Below are 18,567 nucleotides of genomic sequence, written 5' to 3' on the forward strand. Positions count from 1 at the left end.
ACCCGTATAAAAGATGTTCTTTACCAAACAGACGTGAATTCCTCTTTGGCCACCCATTCTGCATCTTAGCAGGTAAAGTACATTTATGCCCCATGCCTTCTTCTCATCACATACTTCTGCTTCAAACAAAAATACCTTCTTCCAGAGTCTGGCCTGGTTTACAAATATCCTAATCTTGCGATTGGCTAGGGTAGAACTAGTAATATATGGGATAAAGTCTCTCTGCCATAGAGTGTAAGGATAGTGCAAGTCACCAAGAAGTTCCTAGACCATATAGTTCCTTTACGAGGTCAGGGAACAACAAGGTGACTACAATATCCTTATAACCTATGGCAGGGGGTACATTAATCCATATAATTTATGGTCTCGCCATCACTCTGCTCACAAATCGGCTAAATATCTGGTGTTCTGCTCATTCATATTACAGAGATAGGATGTTTGCAAACCCGAATAAAAGAATCTGTAGTGCAAAATTAAACATTCCAACAAGCAGTAAAATTTTATTTTGCAAAACAATATAATCAGTTTAATACAGTCATTTAAAATCTGCCTAATCCAAGTCATTAAAAAAATAGGGAAAAAACAACACTGTAGCTCAGAACGTGTAGAACCGTGCAGATAAAGTCTGTCTTCCCTATTATTGCCTAAGGAATGCAAAAATAAACTTCTCATTTCTGCTGATCACTGTTAGCAAAACGGATCAAGAGAAGGAAAAAAACAGTTGTTGTTTTCGTCGTTTAAACAGCAGCTGTATTTATGCTCAGTGTCTTGACTTCCAGCAGAAGTGAACTGTAGTAACTGGCCACCATTGAACTGCGTTGTCATTGCTTTACTACAGGCGACTAGAGATGTCAGAAGTCGCCTGTAATGAGGAAACTGTAGGCTGGCTTTCATACAGGGATTGCCGGCTCCCATATGTTATTTTTGCCTTATGGCAATGTGATCTTATAATGAAGGGCCTTGCTTTAGACGATGCCATTTGGTAGCAGTGAATGTTCTTTGCATCTTAGCTGTGAAACTAAGAAAGCAGACTTCAGACATGTTAGCTCTTCCAAATTTGGGCCCATTTTACAGGGATCGCTCCTATTTACCTAAATTATTGGTCTTAAAAACACAATTTTGTTTGCCAAAAGACATATGTAACAGTACTTATTTTTTAAATGTTTTTTTTTTAGTAACGCGTAAATTTAACTTCCCAAAATACTGCCTAGAAGCTGTGGAATCCATTAAAAAAAATTGCTGGTTCAGGTCAAACCCACTGTGGCAGTGACTCCATTCCCTCTGAAATATTTTCTGGGCACCAAAACCGTGGGCTGACCTAAAATTGACCATTTTCCTTATTTTCTTGGCTGAGGTGTAACGCTGCTTTCAAATTGACGTCGACCTAGCAACAACGTTTGCAAAGTAAAGAATTATGCAATAGTAATTTTCAATGTGAGGAACGTTTACGTTATTTTACATTAATGGAAAAAACTGTGTGTTCTCCCAACCTTTTTTTTTATTTTTGTTTTTTTTTAATGAAAGTGTTGAGAAAATTGATGGCTATGGTATGGTACACCCTAAACAGTCAGTATCTTTATTATAGCCTAAAAGGCCATAAAAGAGCAAAGTAAATACATAAATACAAAATATATAAAAGCAAATAAAAATACAGAGCATATAAAAGAGGGATAAATGATCCAACTAAATACCTAAAAACAGGCACGTAGTATACATGGCGACGTGAACATCTTGAAGCAGTCCGTAAAGCATTGGTGTGTCTTCAAAGCCTCTTTCGGGAGGGTTGGGGACCTTCTTCTAATGGCTCCATTCCATCGACTTACGCCGCGGTGCAGCGTGTGACCTGGTCATGTGAGGTACTGTTCTCTTTGTCTAAACGGTCTGTTTGATGGGAGACGCCAATTCCTAAACCACTTGTGAATTATTTTCATTTCTAATGACCTCGCAGTCCATATCGGGCCACATAAATCACCTGTTAGAGGGTAAGCACCTGAAAACCCACACGGGTGATTCGCTGCGCTCTACAAATTCACATAACCCAACAAGCTACCACTGAGGGTTTAGATTTTTTAAATCTGTTCAAACGTAGGCTAGAAGATGAGTGGCACTGCAGGCACGCTATAGCCAGAGCCACTGAAATTATGCCCCCATAGAGGACCGAATTACGAGGGCCGGTTGATTAGATTAAGCCGCACAAAAATGCAAATTAAGCAGCATATTCTGTGCCCGTATAATTTGACTATTTTGTCATTTTAACACAATAACTCTGTGTGGATTAATGTTGCACCTCATTAGAACCAGTTTAACACCTGAAAACACAAGTTAGTAAATGAAAGGTAACCTATTACACTTTCCAGAGGGTCTGCTTCTATGCAGCACCGCACATATGTTGCGATTTAAGTCACTTTTAATCCGTCTGAGTTAGACACAAAGCGTTTCTGTGGTGAAACATGCAAATTATGCCGCAAATGGTGTAATATGTGGAAGTGCGTCAAATTCAGAATTATGCGGAAAATGCCTCTGGTGCCAAACCGCATAATTTTAACAGGCTAGCGTAGACCCTGTGGTTTATAAAAGAAGAACATGAACGATTGATTAAAAAAAGACCACTCAACGACCATACACTTTTTTCCAATATTACGTATTGCACTAGCGAGTTGTGTGTTTCACAGACAGAAGGAGGAATAAAAAGCAAAGAAGCTACAACAATAGACAAAAAATTGTATATTTGCTGAAAGTCATGGCATTCTATTCACTGATTCTGTGTTGAGACTCTGTTGGAGCTAAGCATGTGTGTGTAAATCAGTGTGTTGAACAGACTCACTTGCTGTAGGCGAGACCATTGCTGTCCTGTGGCAACACTCATTTCCTGTTTTAGATTTTCTCATGTCATTAGCTCTGTGACGTTGGTAGTTAGTGTTCTTGTAAGTCAGATTACAACCCACCAAAAATGTTGAGTGAGCCAGGAGCTGAAACTTCCAACTTTGCATGAGTTCATTGTACTTCATCAGACAAAGCTCGCTGACATGTCGGACATTTTTCAAACAATCCCACAATTTCTTCAATTTAACTCTAATGTCTTTGGGAAATTAAATCCCTGCTGAGGATTCTTCTGGCGCAGTGATCTTCCAAGCAGCGGAGTCCTTTTTGGTGCGTTCAGTATCTTGCATAGTGTACCTAACTTCTAGCATAACAATGTTTTTGTATGAGTCTGGTCAATCATGCTATGGTAAATTCAGAGAAACTACTAATCTTGCTATCTTACAATACTAAACCTCTACTTAATTTAAATTCTTTTTATTTTTTATTTTACTTGTATCTGATTTTTCATTACATATATTGTCTCCTTTTACGTGTTTCTAATTTTTAGCTTAGCAACACCATAAAATGTTGGAAACACGCAAGATCGCTTAGTTGGTCGGTTCTGTAACCGATCCATCTGTAACCTGTTGGTTCAATGTTTAAATCATGGAAAGCTGGGACTTCAATTCCTCCGCGTTCAATAGAATGGGTTCTGTTGAGTTGGAGCGTGATGAGAGCTGTTCATTATTGACACAATTATGAGTTTGCTGTGCGTACTCCACAAACTTCAGTAATCGCTTCACATTGTGAAGGAGGCATTCCGTTGTCAGCTGGGCTGATGGATCAGTGGTCGGAGGTTGAGTGATATCGTTTTTAGTTAAAAGATTTTATTTTATTTTAGACGCAAAATCAAGAAACGCATCTCAAAAGTCGGGATGCCCATTTTAACAAACACGTTTATGTGTTTTATTCACCTATCATTACAAGTAAATGATTTCCTTCTTTTTCTTAAATGTAAACAAGTGTACAAAGATGGTGGTAGAAATCCCCTCTTCTACAGTGCACCAGTAATTACTGGCTGGTGGGATATCTCTTTATGATCAGTGAAGAAATGGTGGACTGAAGTGAAGACCGTTCTGGGTAGTGAAAAGGGTGATGAGTGTTGGTGGTGGACCCAGGCACCTTCAGGATTACAGAACCTATGTGGGGCAGAGTTTGGAACTATGTACTGGGCTGGTTTCAGTGCCAGGCTGTAGGCATGTTTTTTTAAAAAAATTCAAAATTATCTTTAAAGAATAAACAAAAAAGCTGCAGGTGTAGGGCTGGGGCATGATTAGAGCAGGTTCATGCAGGAGAAACTAAATCAAATGGATGATTGGGAACCAATCTTAAGATTTGGGTTGTAAAGAGAACATCATTGGTGTGCTGACCCACAATAGTGCTTGTGCTGCTGGGTGGCAGAGGGCGTTTGCCCGCTTCAAACGCACTGATTGCTGTGGATAACTGAACACGAAGACCTCTCATTGGGTGGGAGCAGAGGCACGCCCCTGAGGAACAACTGTACTGGTCATTGCTCCCTGGAAGTAATTAATTACTCTGGTACTTACCCTGCTTCAAATGTCATCACTTGTTCAAACCCTGCTTGTAGATGGAGCTCCCCATAAAAGGACTTAAATGTGACACTCTGGGTCAAGTTTAAGGTGTCCAAGATGAAACTTCCTTTTCTTTGAAGCTCTGTTGCGGTGTAGTGCAACTCTAGTTTAAAGCAGTTCATTGTTTGGGGAATTTCTTTTCCAAACTATCAGGGTTTGTATTGGCCTTGTTTTAAATGAACAACACACATATTCAAAGACTGATCTAAAGCATTTCAACCGTTCTGCACTGACCAACATTTCTGCTTTAACCAGTTACCTCCCCTGGACTTAACACTTTATAAAGTCATTAGAATTTTATTGTGGCCTACCAGATGCAAATTATCCAAATGAGTATGGTAATGGCATGGTGGATAAGCTGGCAGCCACACCTGTAGGGGAAATGATGGAACAAAATGGCGAAAATGGCAGTATTGGTTTGTAATATGTTTAGATTCTATATGGGTCAAGTTCATGACATATAGTTGCATAGGTTTCCTCTGCCTTGGCTCCAGCACATCTGCGGCCTTTTAGAGTCTTCTCATTCAGCACAAAGCTGCTTCCTCTGCCACACTCACTACCTTATACACTTCATCATATGGTTCTGATGAGCTGTATGCTACTTGAATTTCCCCTTCATTTGTGTCTTCAAAATTCCTGTACTGTGAATCTTAGCCTTAAAACCCTGTGAAGATTTCACTTCTGCAATTTTTACTACACTGAAAAAGAATTTCTTGAACATAAATGCGGTTTTCATACATAACAAACCCATTGATAATATCATTAATAGTGTCAAATTAATCTTCAATATTTGCAGTAAAAAGACACCATAGTTACAGTGCCCAATATTTACTTCTTGACCCCAACAGACTTTTATTCTTAAATAGCTTGATCACCCTCCTGAAATTAACCTGGGCATGTGTTTTTCACTAAGTGTGCCGTTAAATGGTTAAAAAAGGAATGCTGTGCAAGGCCAATGTCCGGGGTCGGGTGCCTTTTTATCACTATACCCATCCTAATTGTCATGGGGTTGTTCTTACGGAAACAATGGTATAAATTTGCCCAAAAGGGGTTATTTAGGAAAACAAAAGTTCCCAATGCGACCATCTGCCTGAAAGTGTAACTCAGTGAGGGGAAAACTAAACCCTTTGCAAGTTGTCTAGTGAGAAGGTTGAGATGTGTTCTGCTAACACATCTCCTGTGTCACAATGTCTTAGAACCATGAAGTCACAAAATGCCTGTGGGACATTAGACAGTCAATCGCAGGGTCTCTGCTCAATCGAAGTTCCTTTAATCAAAGTCTTGTTGACATATTCTTTTGACAGGAACATTTTAACAAACATAATTGGACAAAGCTGAAAGTTTAAACAAAGAGTGATGCTTCGGTTTGTCTAGCAAGCGTTCTGTATTGATCACTGGGATGTTATCTTATGATCAGAATATTTGTCGGGTTTCAGTGTATCTTTAGTTTTCTATCGTACTATCAATCCTTGGTAATCTATTCAGTAATGTTTATTTTCGGTTTCACTCTTGGGACGAAAAGTCTGTTTCAAGTGGTGGCGTTTTTTTGTCTTATGTGAAAGAATTTGTCACATAACTGGTTCACTAAAGAGACCTTTTTCCACAAGGGCTATCTGCATGAATTTTCTCTACTCATTTTATCTCAAATAAAGTTCCAAATTAGGTGGGTTCGATACAAATTATTCTATATGGTTAGTCATACTCTAAATTTAATTTAACACCGATCTATTCCATTTGGTTCTACCCATTAATTTATTTTGTCAACCCTGTTATTTAATGTGCTATTTCTTTCTCAAACTGCTCTGTTCTAGTTCAAGATTTCTTGTTGCTACTCTAGCTAGTATTTTATTTTGTGTATGGAAAATAGAAAAACAAAGATTTATATTTAGCAGCAGATAGAATTGACTATAAAGCAAGGAGCCAGTTTAGGCAGCCGCAAACCAGTATTATGGCCTGCAAACACCTGGCTGAGCGGTTTGGCATGCTGGGTAGTTGCCCAGGAGAAGCCATCGAGGGCGTCATACCGGTTATCCAAATGTAAAAGAACTGAACTCTCAGAAAGCCTCGATAATGGTAGGAAATATATATATATATATTTTTTTTAACCAGGATTTCATGACCTTTTTGTTCTTAAAGGCAACGGGGATGATTATTTACAAAGAAGCAGCAAATACTTTAGGCGCTAGGAAGTCCGAATGGACGGACATCTTGTGATGGCGTCAAGCCATAAGCTCCCTTGCTTCAATCCTCGCGGTGCTCGGTGTCCATTGTATCAATCATTCTTGTATTTTCCAAGTTACTTCCAACTAAGTGAAGTCCTTCATCATCAAAAAACTTGTAAAGCATCAAGGCCATTGCAAGACAAAACGCAGAGGGATCTGCGCTGTGCTTTTTCCTATAGAAAAAAAAAATTCTGCCTTCAATGTTATTTGCCAACTAGTTTTTTTTTTTTTTTTACCACCGAACCTATTGTGTGTCTGCACCTATTTTCTCCAGTGCATATATTTATTGCTACTCTCTGTAGTTTTCATATGATGAAATGTGAATTTCGATTTCTTGGATGTTTGTTCGTTCCTTAATCTGTTGAAATGGAGCAGCTTTTCCATCTTTGAGTGGCGGCACATAAGTCTGTTGGATGGTCCAATTGTTCCAAAATGGGGGCTCTAAATCCTGCTACATTTGAATATAATTAGATTTATTTTTTTGGAACAGGCTTCTCTTCAAGCAACGGACTCCATTAATAACGCAGATAGCGGTGCACATGTTGGTAGTGTCCCGTAAAGGTTTTCTAGTTTAATGGGACTCGTAACTGGATTGTTTACAAGATGTCTCATCCCATCAGAACTGTGGAAATGCTGATAGATATACCTTTTAGCTGTAGTTTAGTAGATTGTTTAGTAACCTTGAAACTTATCTGTTTCCTGAATTATGTTATGTTTCTATGCAGGCTTTTTGGTGGAAAGCCAAGTAAACAAGTCCCCGTCACTACAAATGAAAATATGAAAAATGCCACCGTCATCTCGAACCCTCACGCCACCATGAACCAGCAGAGTAACCTCGATTCCCCCTCCGGCAGCGGGGGCAGCAGCCCCCTGTACAGTAAGAACCCCGACATGAACCAGTCTCCACTAGCCAGCAGCCCCAGCTCTGCCCATTCCGCCCCTTCCAATAGCCTCACCTGGGGGACCAGCCCAAGCAGCTCCTCTGCTGTAAGCAAAGATGGCCACGGGTACCAGTCCGTCAGTAGCCTTCACACCAGCTGCGAGTCCATCGACATCTCTCTCGGCAGTGGAGGGGGAATGAGCCAGAACTCGCCCAGTGCTATGGTCACTGCGTCGAAAGACGATTCCTTGGCAAACTTTATCAGAACCAACAGTGTTAAGACTGCTATGTCAGAGAGGTTAGTAGGTTCTTCTTTCTAAACTAGATTGGCATGCATTAGATTAATTTGTTATTCAAATTAATGATGTCACAGTCCTTTTTTTTTTTTTTTTATCCAAGTAGTGAACTATTGTAAAACCGTATTGTCTCGTCAGATAACGCATGCAAATACAGTTTGTTGAGAAACAACGGAGTTATGTCGCATCGAATGACCGACTGATCAGCTTAATCATTGCCTCCTCGCCTCTAAAAAGCTTAGGTTATGTAAAAATAATTTCAAGTTTCAGATTTGCATGTGAATGACGCTCCACCTTACATCAGATCCTGTTTTCGTTATGGGGCTATCTTCTCCTTTCTGAAAAGTTCACTGGTCACTGGCTCTTTTGTTTTTTTGACGTATGTGTTGCTAATCTTAGCCTCTTTTCGCCTGACAGTCTCCTTGATGAATTGAAAATGATTTATTTTGATTATTTTGCTCCATCAGATGCCTCAGAGCTGTTCAGACAGCAATCCTCAGCACATGTCCTTCCCCTACCTGTTTAGACTAGTGGTAAATGACTGAACATCTGCAGACACAACCACAAACTTCAGCTTACTCGAGTCACTGAGATGTTTTTAGCTTCACCTCTCGTTTTGCGGAGTATTTAGAAGGTGGGTGAGAGGGGTTGAGGTATTTGCACACGTACATAAAATGGGTTAGTTAGGTGCACATACATTATTTGCTTTAAAGTTGGTTTAGTCGAGTGCGACAAGCTGAAATTTATTTTGAATACACGATCGGGGATCAATGGACACCTTGATATGGACTTTTTTTGGTGAGACAGATACAATTATTGCTGATACTCTAAATTCCCTCTTTTCAGTTTCTTAATGTTATGGTGTTGTAAATGTCTAGCAGCTGCTTCCGGTTTTACTAGTTTCTGGCCAAACTATTACTTGTGCACCAGGCTTGGATGTCTTAAAGAATCAATATTTGGTGATCAACTCAAGGGACTGGGAGAGCGGGTGGTGAAAAACCACGGAGAAGAGTTAGAAGTCTGGATAATTTAATTACAGAACAATGAGCGTGCATCTTTGTGACGTGTTACAAGTTTCAACATAATTGGCTAAAAGTCACCAATTTGGCAGATATATTGTCCTCCACCCATCCAACGACCCTTTTCATTAGCAGTTCAGCTTCAAGGGGAGGTTGTTTGTGTATCTGTAGGTGCACTCCAGCTATTTGTTTTTGAAGCATTCAGTTGCTCCATCTTACCTGTGAGTGGTGCTTTCGTTTTTCCAAGTAACAAAGATATTTTTTAGCAATTTGTGAAATGTCCTCTTTCAGATACCCTGTATAATAGCTCTGAAAACGTGATCATCTTTTATCATATTGGTCGATTCAAAGACTTCCATCCCTCACATGTACCTCAATGTGAGGGGGAAAGGGCTTATTCGGCCTTTCTAACATCAGACCCCAAAATACATGGTGATGCCCAATAGTGGGCTAAGACGCAACTTCCGCACCATTGACCTATCAAGGAAAGATTCTGTCAGAGGGCGGAGATTCAGAGGAAATACACCACACTTGCAGTCTCACTTTATACATACCTGTGGATGAGAGTATACATCCGTGGGAGTAGCGGGGTTAGTGCAAATGGATTGTAGTGGATTCTTGCTCAGCAGTTCACGGTCTCTTATGAATGTTTGAAAAGCACCTTCTCTCCTGCAGTAATTTCAGCAGCATTAAAACGGCATTTAATCATTCGCGTTCTGATATCTCCATCGCTAAATTGCTGACCTGCTGATTACACGCTCCACCAGGATGTAACCCCGGCGAGATAATGATTAATTCTAAAGCTACTAGCAAATATGTAAATTGTAGTAGCAGTCACCTCAAGAACCTTGCACAGCAAACCATTCCTCTGCCATTAATTGAATAATTGGTGACCTAAACTATGCATTTATTGCTAGTGAAAGTGGTTGGTAGTATTAAGGAGTGCGTCTGTATTGAGTTCATAATTTGGATTGCAAGTGATTATGTAAGTAGCACTGGATGAAATGCAGTTCTTGTTTGTATTAATTTTAACTGGGGTTCTGCAATTTTCATAGCAGGCAGTATTTCGTCCCCTCTAAGTGGTGTTGGGTACCTCTACTGGTGGGAAGTTTCCATTTTGGCAGATATCTTCAGGCCCTCTCTTTACTTTGTGAGGGGCAAACAAGTGATTGAAGGCTCCCTCGCCAACCTAAGTTCATACTTGTGTTTTAATTTGTAAGATTTGTTAATTGTTCTAAAGCGGATCACGCAATGATGAATGGTCCATGTTCCCAGATGCCAAACCAACTGAAATCTCATGGGACCTTCTGTTGACCACATTTGATAAGATCCAGACATGGAACCTGAGAAATACACTTCACTCAAAAACAACTTCTGGCCTTCCGCTGGGGATCCGGTCCTGGCATGAACTATTGTACACCCCCCCTCACCACCACCGCCTTTTATTGGAATGGTCTTTTGGTACCAATGTTCGAATCCAATGTAAGGAAGTTTACACTTGGGTATGCTGGATTGAAATAAAATGTTAAATGACCTTTTAAGGAGTTCTTCAGCAACATAAACATTTATGAAGTGTAGCTTACACGAATGGCACCTGTTATACGGTGAAGTTAAATATTTGGAAACGTTGGCAAATAAACCAAGCTTAATATAATGTTTATGATCTTTGACTACTCCTCTTTCTTTTTTTCTTTTTCTCTTGTGTGTTAATGCTGCCTCTCTTCTCTCTGCCTTACTTAACCTGTTTCCATAGCCCTCTCTCCTCCCCCGGCGCTAGTCCAAAATTCAGCAGAAATACATTGCCCAGGAAGCAGGACAGGTAATTCTGTCTGTCATTGCGGGTGCACAAAACCTTTTAATGTTCACTTCTGCTCACACCAAGTGTTTTGTGCAGAGAGTGTTTGCGGGCACCTGTGTTGTGTTTGTCGTTAAAGTGTGCGCCTTCTCGCCAGGCTTGCCAGTGAGAGTCCATGTTCAAGCCCTCAATCTAACTGGCTACGTGAAACTTTTCTTGCTAAAAGAAGATAACAGTCTACCAAAGGCAGTTTATAAATTCCTTAAATTCTAAGCAAAAAATGTGAACTCTCACTTGCACTTTCAGATTCCCTGAGGCATGCTGCTTTCAGAGTTTCCTGGCTCTTCGCCTTGTCATCTGGCTGTTTCTGTTGGATATATTTTGTTTTGTCATTATTTTATCAGTAACTTGGTCTTTGATGTTATTCTTGGATGTTCTCTGTACTTGTCCGTTATTTCTTAATGTGTATGTTGTAAGATGGTTTGAATTACTTGTGTCCATTTTATTGGACCTTGGAACTGTGAGGAAAGTGCTATTGTTCGTATTTGTTGGATTTTGTACTTGTCAGTTTATTTTTTTGTATATAAAAAAAAAATGATTTTAGATATTTTCTAAAATGTTGAGTTAAATGTGTAGGTAACTTCCAATTATCTTGGATGGCGTTTTGAGATGGGATTAAGGCAAAATGAAATGTTTTAATGTAGACAGAGCTGAACAAATTTCACCTGTTAGGACGTAAAATAAAGATTGCGCCATTGCATGGGACATTACATGCGAGGCATTACGGTGAGGTGACCACTATATTATTACCCATATATACGTGTACTTTAGTTAAATGAAAAACCTGCCAATCCCAGGTTAAGTGGGTTAGGTAATTTAAATTATTCAACGATTTACTGTTCACTAAAAATGTATGTGTGTGTTTGTTTATTTATATATGTATATATATATATATATACTTGCATACACTTAAGAAGTAAATGAAAGAAAAGGTTATTTTATCTATATTCAATGGGATTGTTTTGGGGCGAGATCACTCTCCCCCAAAAATATATAATATACTCATTTAAGGGGGGGGGGGGTTAAATAAATATTAAAACAATAGCAGCATTCTTACACAATACAGGTAATGCCAGGATGTACAATTAAATGAAAACTAAAATGCAATAAGTAAAACTGAATCTAAAGAGTTGACGTAAGAGTAGTGTCAATGTATTGGTTGACGATGTGGTGCCTCCAGTGTAGTGACCCATGATGCACCATTGCAGACACAGTCACATACATCAGTTGCTTATCTTGTAGTCTATGGTAAAAGACAGCCGGCTTCATTGGTCGAATATTGTTTGAATTGCATCTGCATAAGCGGCTGATTGCATGACCATCTTATTGTTTGGAAAGAGTCGATATGGCAAATTGAAGGGAGTGGTCAGTCAGGGGCAAAAAAGTCACTTAATCTTCTTATTAGCGTAAAGGTCTTCAGTAAAATATAATGGGTCCTTGTTCACTAAGGTCCTGACTGGAAAGTTTGAAATCTACACTTGTAGGGTCAATACCTTAGATGTGCATACATTTCCAACTTTCCTGCAATTGACTAAGGATTCCAGGAATAATTTGTCAAAATCTGCTATGATCCCTCTTTCCCAGTAGTACTCTCATGACCAGTTATATATGGTCGTAGAAACACCAAGAATCCACTACTTTGAGCATATTTCCTGACTTGAAGAACATGTCACACTGGCACAAGTTTGATTTACAAGTGCGGAGTCTTGTTTTTCGAATCGCTAATATAAATTTGCTCCCTTAAATCTTGGCATTCGCGTATTTTAGTGTTATTTGTGTGTGCAAATTCATTTGTGAATCCAGGCCATTTGCATGACGGGATTTTTTTTAAAAACTTTTGATTTAGGCAAAATCTGTAATTATTGGATTAAAAATTCCTGATTCCCTCCCTTAATGTGTATTTCTGTTATTTATACGAGAGCGTATAGCGAGTAATAGTTACGGCAAAAGTTGTGAGTGCATCTGCAGCATTCGTAGCACAAGAATCTCTCAAGCAGCAGTAAATATTTTGTCTGTGGAGAGTTATGCCAAAATGGCATTTTGTCTAGGGTGGCAAAAGTGCTTGCAGAAGCCCTGGTGCACCATGGTGGATCAGAAAACCCCGCTACAGGCCCTTTGACCACGCTTTTCCAGGAATAGTATGTTAAATGAGCAATGTGTGAGACAAGGATTCTGGTTTGTAGCTTTTGGGGTAATGGAGACCTCCACAAACACATTCTCCTTTCCAATTATTAAAGTATTAACAGTTTCTTAAATATAGTTGACGGTTGTCGGCAATTCAAACACATTAGACTTCGTCTCTGCCATGAACATGCGTGGTGAACATGTTTTTGGGGTGCTCTCTGCATGTTAACGTATCTGGGAACAATGTTTGTTGTTCAATGAACCACTTGTCTTTCTTTTTCATTTTTCTTCTGAAGTTCTTTTCTTTTAACTTTCCTGCAGTGACCCACATCTTGATAGAAACACTTTGCCTAAGAAGGGACTCAGGTATTGCTGTCTCCTCCTGGTGTAACAGCTTTGCTGTGGTTTGGGAGCTTTACAGTTTGTCTTGTCATGGTATTCGCTTTGTGTAGGGCACGGCTGCTGTGGTCTTCATTGTGTATTCACACCATTTGCTGGCACCTATCATTCCTGCACTGGGTGGCTTTCTGCATCTTGCTTTTGCTGGCTGAATTGCTGACACGCCCCTCATGAAAGATCATTGGTCTAAAATGTCATTGTCAGTTTTGATTGGTCATGCCATGAACCACAGAGAAGCATCCATAGCGCAGCACTTTAACTATTACCGCGCTAAAGGCTACATCTTGGGACCGAGAACTACTTTCTCCAAATAGGTTTACTTTTGGAAGTTGCAATGGCCCATTCAGAAAATCTCCGTTATCAAACGTAAAGACAACAAAACAAATTTTGAGGAAGAGACCGTGCTGCTACTGACTGAAGCAAAACCACTGTCATTCTGCATTGTCCATATAATGACCCCATGTTGAATTTATAGTTTTATTTTAAGTAAAATTCTTCACAGTGAAAGATGAGCAACAAATATCCATGAAAACTGGAAATCTTGTAATCAGTTTTGTGAGCCGACATGAAAATTGGATTCTCATAAACAGCAATTTGCTGTTTTTTGATTTATTGTATTTTGGACTCCGCCTGAGTATGGGGAACTTTTGGGCATTTTATTATGAAAATTGAACATATGGACATTCCATTTGAATTTAGGGAGGAGGTGAACATAAGGGTAGGGAAAGGATGTGATTGAGCAAAATGTGTCAGATTAGCCTGGACATGGACAAGCATACGGAATGAAAGGGGCCTTAAGGGGGTAGGCAGGGGAAAGACACTTTCTAATATGGCCATGGTTTACCAGGCAACCCCAAATTCCTTCAACCTTCAGTTTGTGTGGCATAGTTATTGCCCTTGCCAAGTCCAAACTTCTGAACTGTATTTACATGAGTCATTTAAAGAAGCGACTGGTCGAGTTAAATTCCTTCGCAATATTGCCCCTTGCTCCTCTGAGCCCTTCTTCAGAAAAGGCCTGGTTGCAACCGCTTCTCGTCACGCATTGCCCGGCTATTGCACACTGCTCTCATTTTATGTCGCATATTGATTTCCCTTCTATGAATTTTTCTTTTGAAGAAAACATTTGTATTCCTCCTGCAAATCCATTGACTGGTCCAGTGAATTAAGTGTCTCTGTGTATCCTCAGTCTCGCATCTGGATATCATTCCTTAATGTTGTTCATTGAGTGCCTGCTCATTATTTCATCGTGTCCTATTGCTTGTGCTGCTTCAGTGACTGCGCCTGATGTCAAATTCTATTCACCCTCTCTTATGTCTCATCATAAATGCATCGATCATCTCTGCAGCTTAATAAGCCCCTCTCGGCTCACCGTGCGCAATGCTAATGTGTTTGAGAATTTGTTTGATAGCAGACCGAGGCAAGAGTCCATCATTGAAGCTTCATTTACTAAATGGTAAAGTGAGCAGCGTATGGAAATGTATAGCTCGTGCTACTTTTAGCATCATTCGGAATGATGTCGTCGTCTGTGTGATAGCGATTACAGATGCGGAGCACCCTCCTGGTATGTTGTCTTCTGTAAAGTGCAAACAATATATGTATTTTTCCCCTTCAGCTATTGCCAACCCCACATGTCTCACATTTCCAGTTTTTGTATATTCTTTATTGGTTTCTGCTGAGGACACGAATGGTTAATGGCCCGCTCTGCATTTGTATGCCTGAACCGAAGACCAGTCCGTATTTGGAGAAAGAGGCCAATAGCTATTAATGACTGGCAACTTGTTGGCAATCTGCATCGATAGATCCTTTCACTCGCTCACATCATTAAAATGCAGAGTCACTATCCACCTCTGGACTAAGTTATTTGAAATGAAGCTGTTTTGGGGGCCTGTCCTGCTGTGCCACGTAAGCTTGCCCCACACTTTCAATAACTTACAATGTCAGCAAACATCAGATGTTAATGCCTGCCTTCTGATCCCTCTGGCATGCTGGACAGATGCATCCAATCAGAGGTTGCCACCTTTAGTGAACTAGACAGCTCTGATCCTTGATGCGAGTCCGCTCATGTCATCATGCGTACAGACGTTAAACTGCTGTGTAAGAAAGGCATTGGTCCAGGCAAATGTGGTTATTGTAGCAGTTGCACCACTTGAACCGATAATAGTAACCTTCCTACTCCAATTCATTGATATTGGGAGCCTTTTGCTTACTCTAATGTGCCATCACTTGCTGCTATCTGTGCATTTACGTGCATATTTACGACCCATTGTGTCCTACTCCTTGTCTGTTGCCATGCTACTTTGACATTGCCACATAGGCTCGTCTTTGGCCGGATGGCTTTGCAAGAGACTTCATTAAAGTAGCAAGCTCCACGGAACCGATGGACCTTGGACGTGGTGGTCATCTTGAGCCTTTGGAGAAGGAGAGAGTAGGGATTGCAGTCAGGAAGAGAACATCTTCTTGGGGGCAAAGGCCATCAGTAGAGCCTTTGTCTGTGTGCTAATGACTTGAGTATCCTCCAGAAGTGGTTGTAGTGTATTGAAGGTGAACCCAGCATGGTTCCATATGACCTGTTGCATGAATCCGTGCCTAATTCTAAACCTTAGACTTCTTCTGCTGGTGGGAAGAGAAGTCAATTGAATGGCTAAAAAATTGAGCTGGGTCTCACGAACAAACCTTATTCGTTGTGCTCCATTAGAAAGAAATAGAGTCTGCCTGCATCCAAATCTGTTGACCTGGTCACGGATAGACATTGTCTACTGGGTCAACCAAAGAATTCGGGAAAGAAGCAAACAGTTAAAGGTGGAAGTGCAGGTGGCCTGCAGCAGTTCTGCATACTTAGAGAGAGAGAGAGGGCACATGGATGGTGGTACATGTGGGCTAGAGTGGTTTTACTCCATGTTTCTCCCAGGACATCTTACTCATTAAAACTTCTATTCGTAAATTCTTTGCTCCTAGTCTGTCATTGGTCCAGCCTCACCTTCTGTAAATCGGCGTTAATGCAAGCTGTTTGTTTAAGTGTGAAACCTTTTGTCTGACCAGGTACGCCCCGTCCTCCCAACTTCGCAGCCAGGAAGAAGCTAAGGAATGGCTCCGGTCTCATTCAGCTGGGGGCCTCCAGGACACGGCTAGCAATTCTCCGTTCTCCCCTGGCTCCAGCATCACGTCACCCTGCGGAACCCGCTTCAACTTTGCACAGCTGGGTGAGTCAGTGAATTCCAGTGCAATGAGGCTGATCCCACAAACACTCCATGTGTGCACAGACCCCTATTCTGATTACTGGGCTGATTCAATGTTTGCAATATGCAAGGTGCATACCAGGTTGTTTTAAAAATAAAGCTGGTAAAACTGTAGCAAGGTCCACACAGTCAGGTGGTATCTGACTTAAAAGTCTGTTTGTTGTGGGACCAACCTAATTTTGTGTCAGACAACCAACCTCTTTCAACAGGGACGGTTTGCCAAATAGATCATGTGTCTTTAGTAAACATCTGCGCAACTGTGTCCTGTTAGAATAAGCCCTGCTCTTCCAGTCTTTGGGACACACCCTACCTCCAGTCAGTACAGGTCCTCATATCCCAGATAACCTAATATATAATTGGAAATTATTTCTAAAACACAAGCCTGAGTTTTTTCAGCATGAGCAAAGTATACATTGAAACCTCTGGTGCTGATCAAAGTGTGAGTTTGGTTAATAGCCCCACATAAATAGATTTAGAAACCAAACTACTTCCATTAATGCTTTACAGTGCTTCAGAAACTTAAATCCATTGCCGCAGCATCTTTTTCTTATCCTTAGTGTAAAAATTGGTGCAAGGCAAACGGTTGGTTCAAAAGTCACTCGTTTAGACCCTGAGGTCAAAGCTGCAACCCTGTCCAGGTTGAGGCTGCCAAACAAAATCAAAGGCCATTTAGTGTGACCTGGTTGCAGACAAACATTTCTGAAGAAGCACTGTCCATTAACAGACATTCCACTAACATCTCTAGAAGTGGTCTGTTCCCATGCAGTCCTTTCATTGGTCTAAAATGTACTTGGGAGTTACTTTAATGTTGTTATCTACCTCTGTACATCCCTCTTTGCTCTCCCCGTAAAGTTGGTGGTGGTAGAGGCACTGAAATGACCTCCTTCATACAAAGGGCAGAAATGCATCCCCTGCTGATGTTGGGCCCACAGTATCTCCACTACGAATTGCCTCCATAAAGCTCCAGTAATGGTGGCCCGCTTTTCCAGCTCTCCTCATCCTTGCTGACCATAGGTTGTCCTGCTGGTCACACGGCAGCTGTATCCTTTCGCTAGCGGCCATGGTTACCCCTTAGCTTCCTAATCGATTTAAGATATGGGTAGAATTCAGCAACTTCAGTGGAATACAGAGAATGCTGTGGCAAACATGGGGGTTCACACTGATTGTTCTTTTATTTTGAAATAAGGACAGCGTTTTTGAAAGTTGCCAGTCTGAAGAATATAAGTCTGTCTCGCATGAGTAAAATCATGTAAGCGCCTTATGCAAGGCTTATTTAGGGATGACTAGAGACAGTTGTTGCTGTGTTATAACCAGGTGCCCTGGCTTATGTCTAGTTACAAAGCCTTTCTTTTATGGAAAGAAGTTCTTGACTTGAGAGAATGCAGTAGGTCTGATGAACCATGATCATTGGTCCAAAGTACAGGAACTTTTCCCCATCACTTCAGCAGCTGAAGAAAGATCTTCAAACATGTCACTTCAAGAACCATCCAATCAGCAGTTCAGTATCTCTATCCCCCTCATCCCTTGGATGCTCAATGACCATCGGCCAGTCACAGCTGTCTCTCTTCAAGGAGCATCTAACATCTAATAACGGCCTCCATCACCCTCATCCCTTGGGTGCTTCATGACCCAGTCGCATCTATGTCTCTCCAAGGAGTATCCACTATGTGAAAATGGCTTCCATCGCCCTGGTCTCTTTGGTGCTTCAGGATCTTCCCCAGTGCAGCTGTGTGCATCATTTTGAAATGTCTACTGTCAAAGTACTAACACTCTGATGCTTCAAAGTACATTTGTTTGCTCCTAGCTAGCCTTGTGGTATAAAAATACTCGCATGTAGATTCACTCAAGGGTCGAATTTGAAGCCAAGCTATTTATGGGCTTTGAAAGTTGATATGAAAAATTTGTCTCTGGTCACAAAAACCTTGTACTCCAGGTTAAATCATCTCGTTAAGCAAGGTGTTCTGATAAGATGGTCTTGACAGTAGAGATGAATGCGATGTATGAGGAAGCGGCATTTCCTGTGCGCACGCCCAGCTCTTGTGCCTCATTTATAGTCAACTCAAGAACGCCACCCCTAGGAGA

The 18,567-nt window shown here is 40.8% G+C and overlaps 1 protein-coding gene across 7 annotated transcripts in view; it reads left to right on the forward strand.

Moving 5' to 3' along the window:
- NAV2 (neuron navigator 2) overlaps window positions 1-18,567 on the forward strand; it is a 606,131-nt gene that overhangs the window by 492,486 nt on the left and 95,078 nt on the right. For 3 of the 7 annotated variants that reach the window (XM_085643594.1, XM_085643598.1, XM_085643593.1), the window contains 4 exons: window positions 7,402-7,854; window positions 10,625-10,690; window positions 13,172-13,216; window positions 16,289-16,449. In XM_085643594.1, coding sequence (XP_085499720.1) covers window positions 7,402-7,854; window positions 10,625-10,690; window positions 13,172-13,216; window positions 16,289-16,449 — 725 coding nt within the window. The remainder of the gene's footprint in view (window positions 1-7,401; window positions 7,855-10,624; window positions 10,691-13,171; window positions 13,217-16,288; window positions 16,450-18,567) is intronic. The other 4 variants (XM_085643596.1, XM_085643595.1, XM_085643599.1 and 1 more) reach the window with 3 other exon arrangements.

Source organism: Triturus cristatus, chromosome 3_1 (assembly GCF_964204655.1).
Source record: "Triturus cristatus chromosome 3_1, aTriCri1.1, whole genome shotgun sequence".
NCBI lineage: Eukaryota > Metazoa > Chordata > Amphibia > Caudata > Salamandridae > Triturus > Triturus cristatus.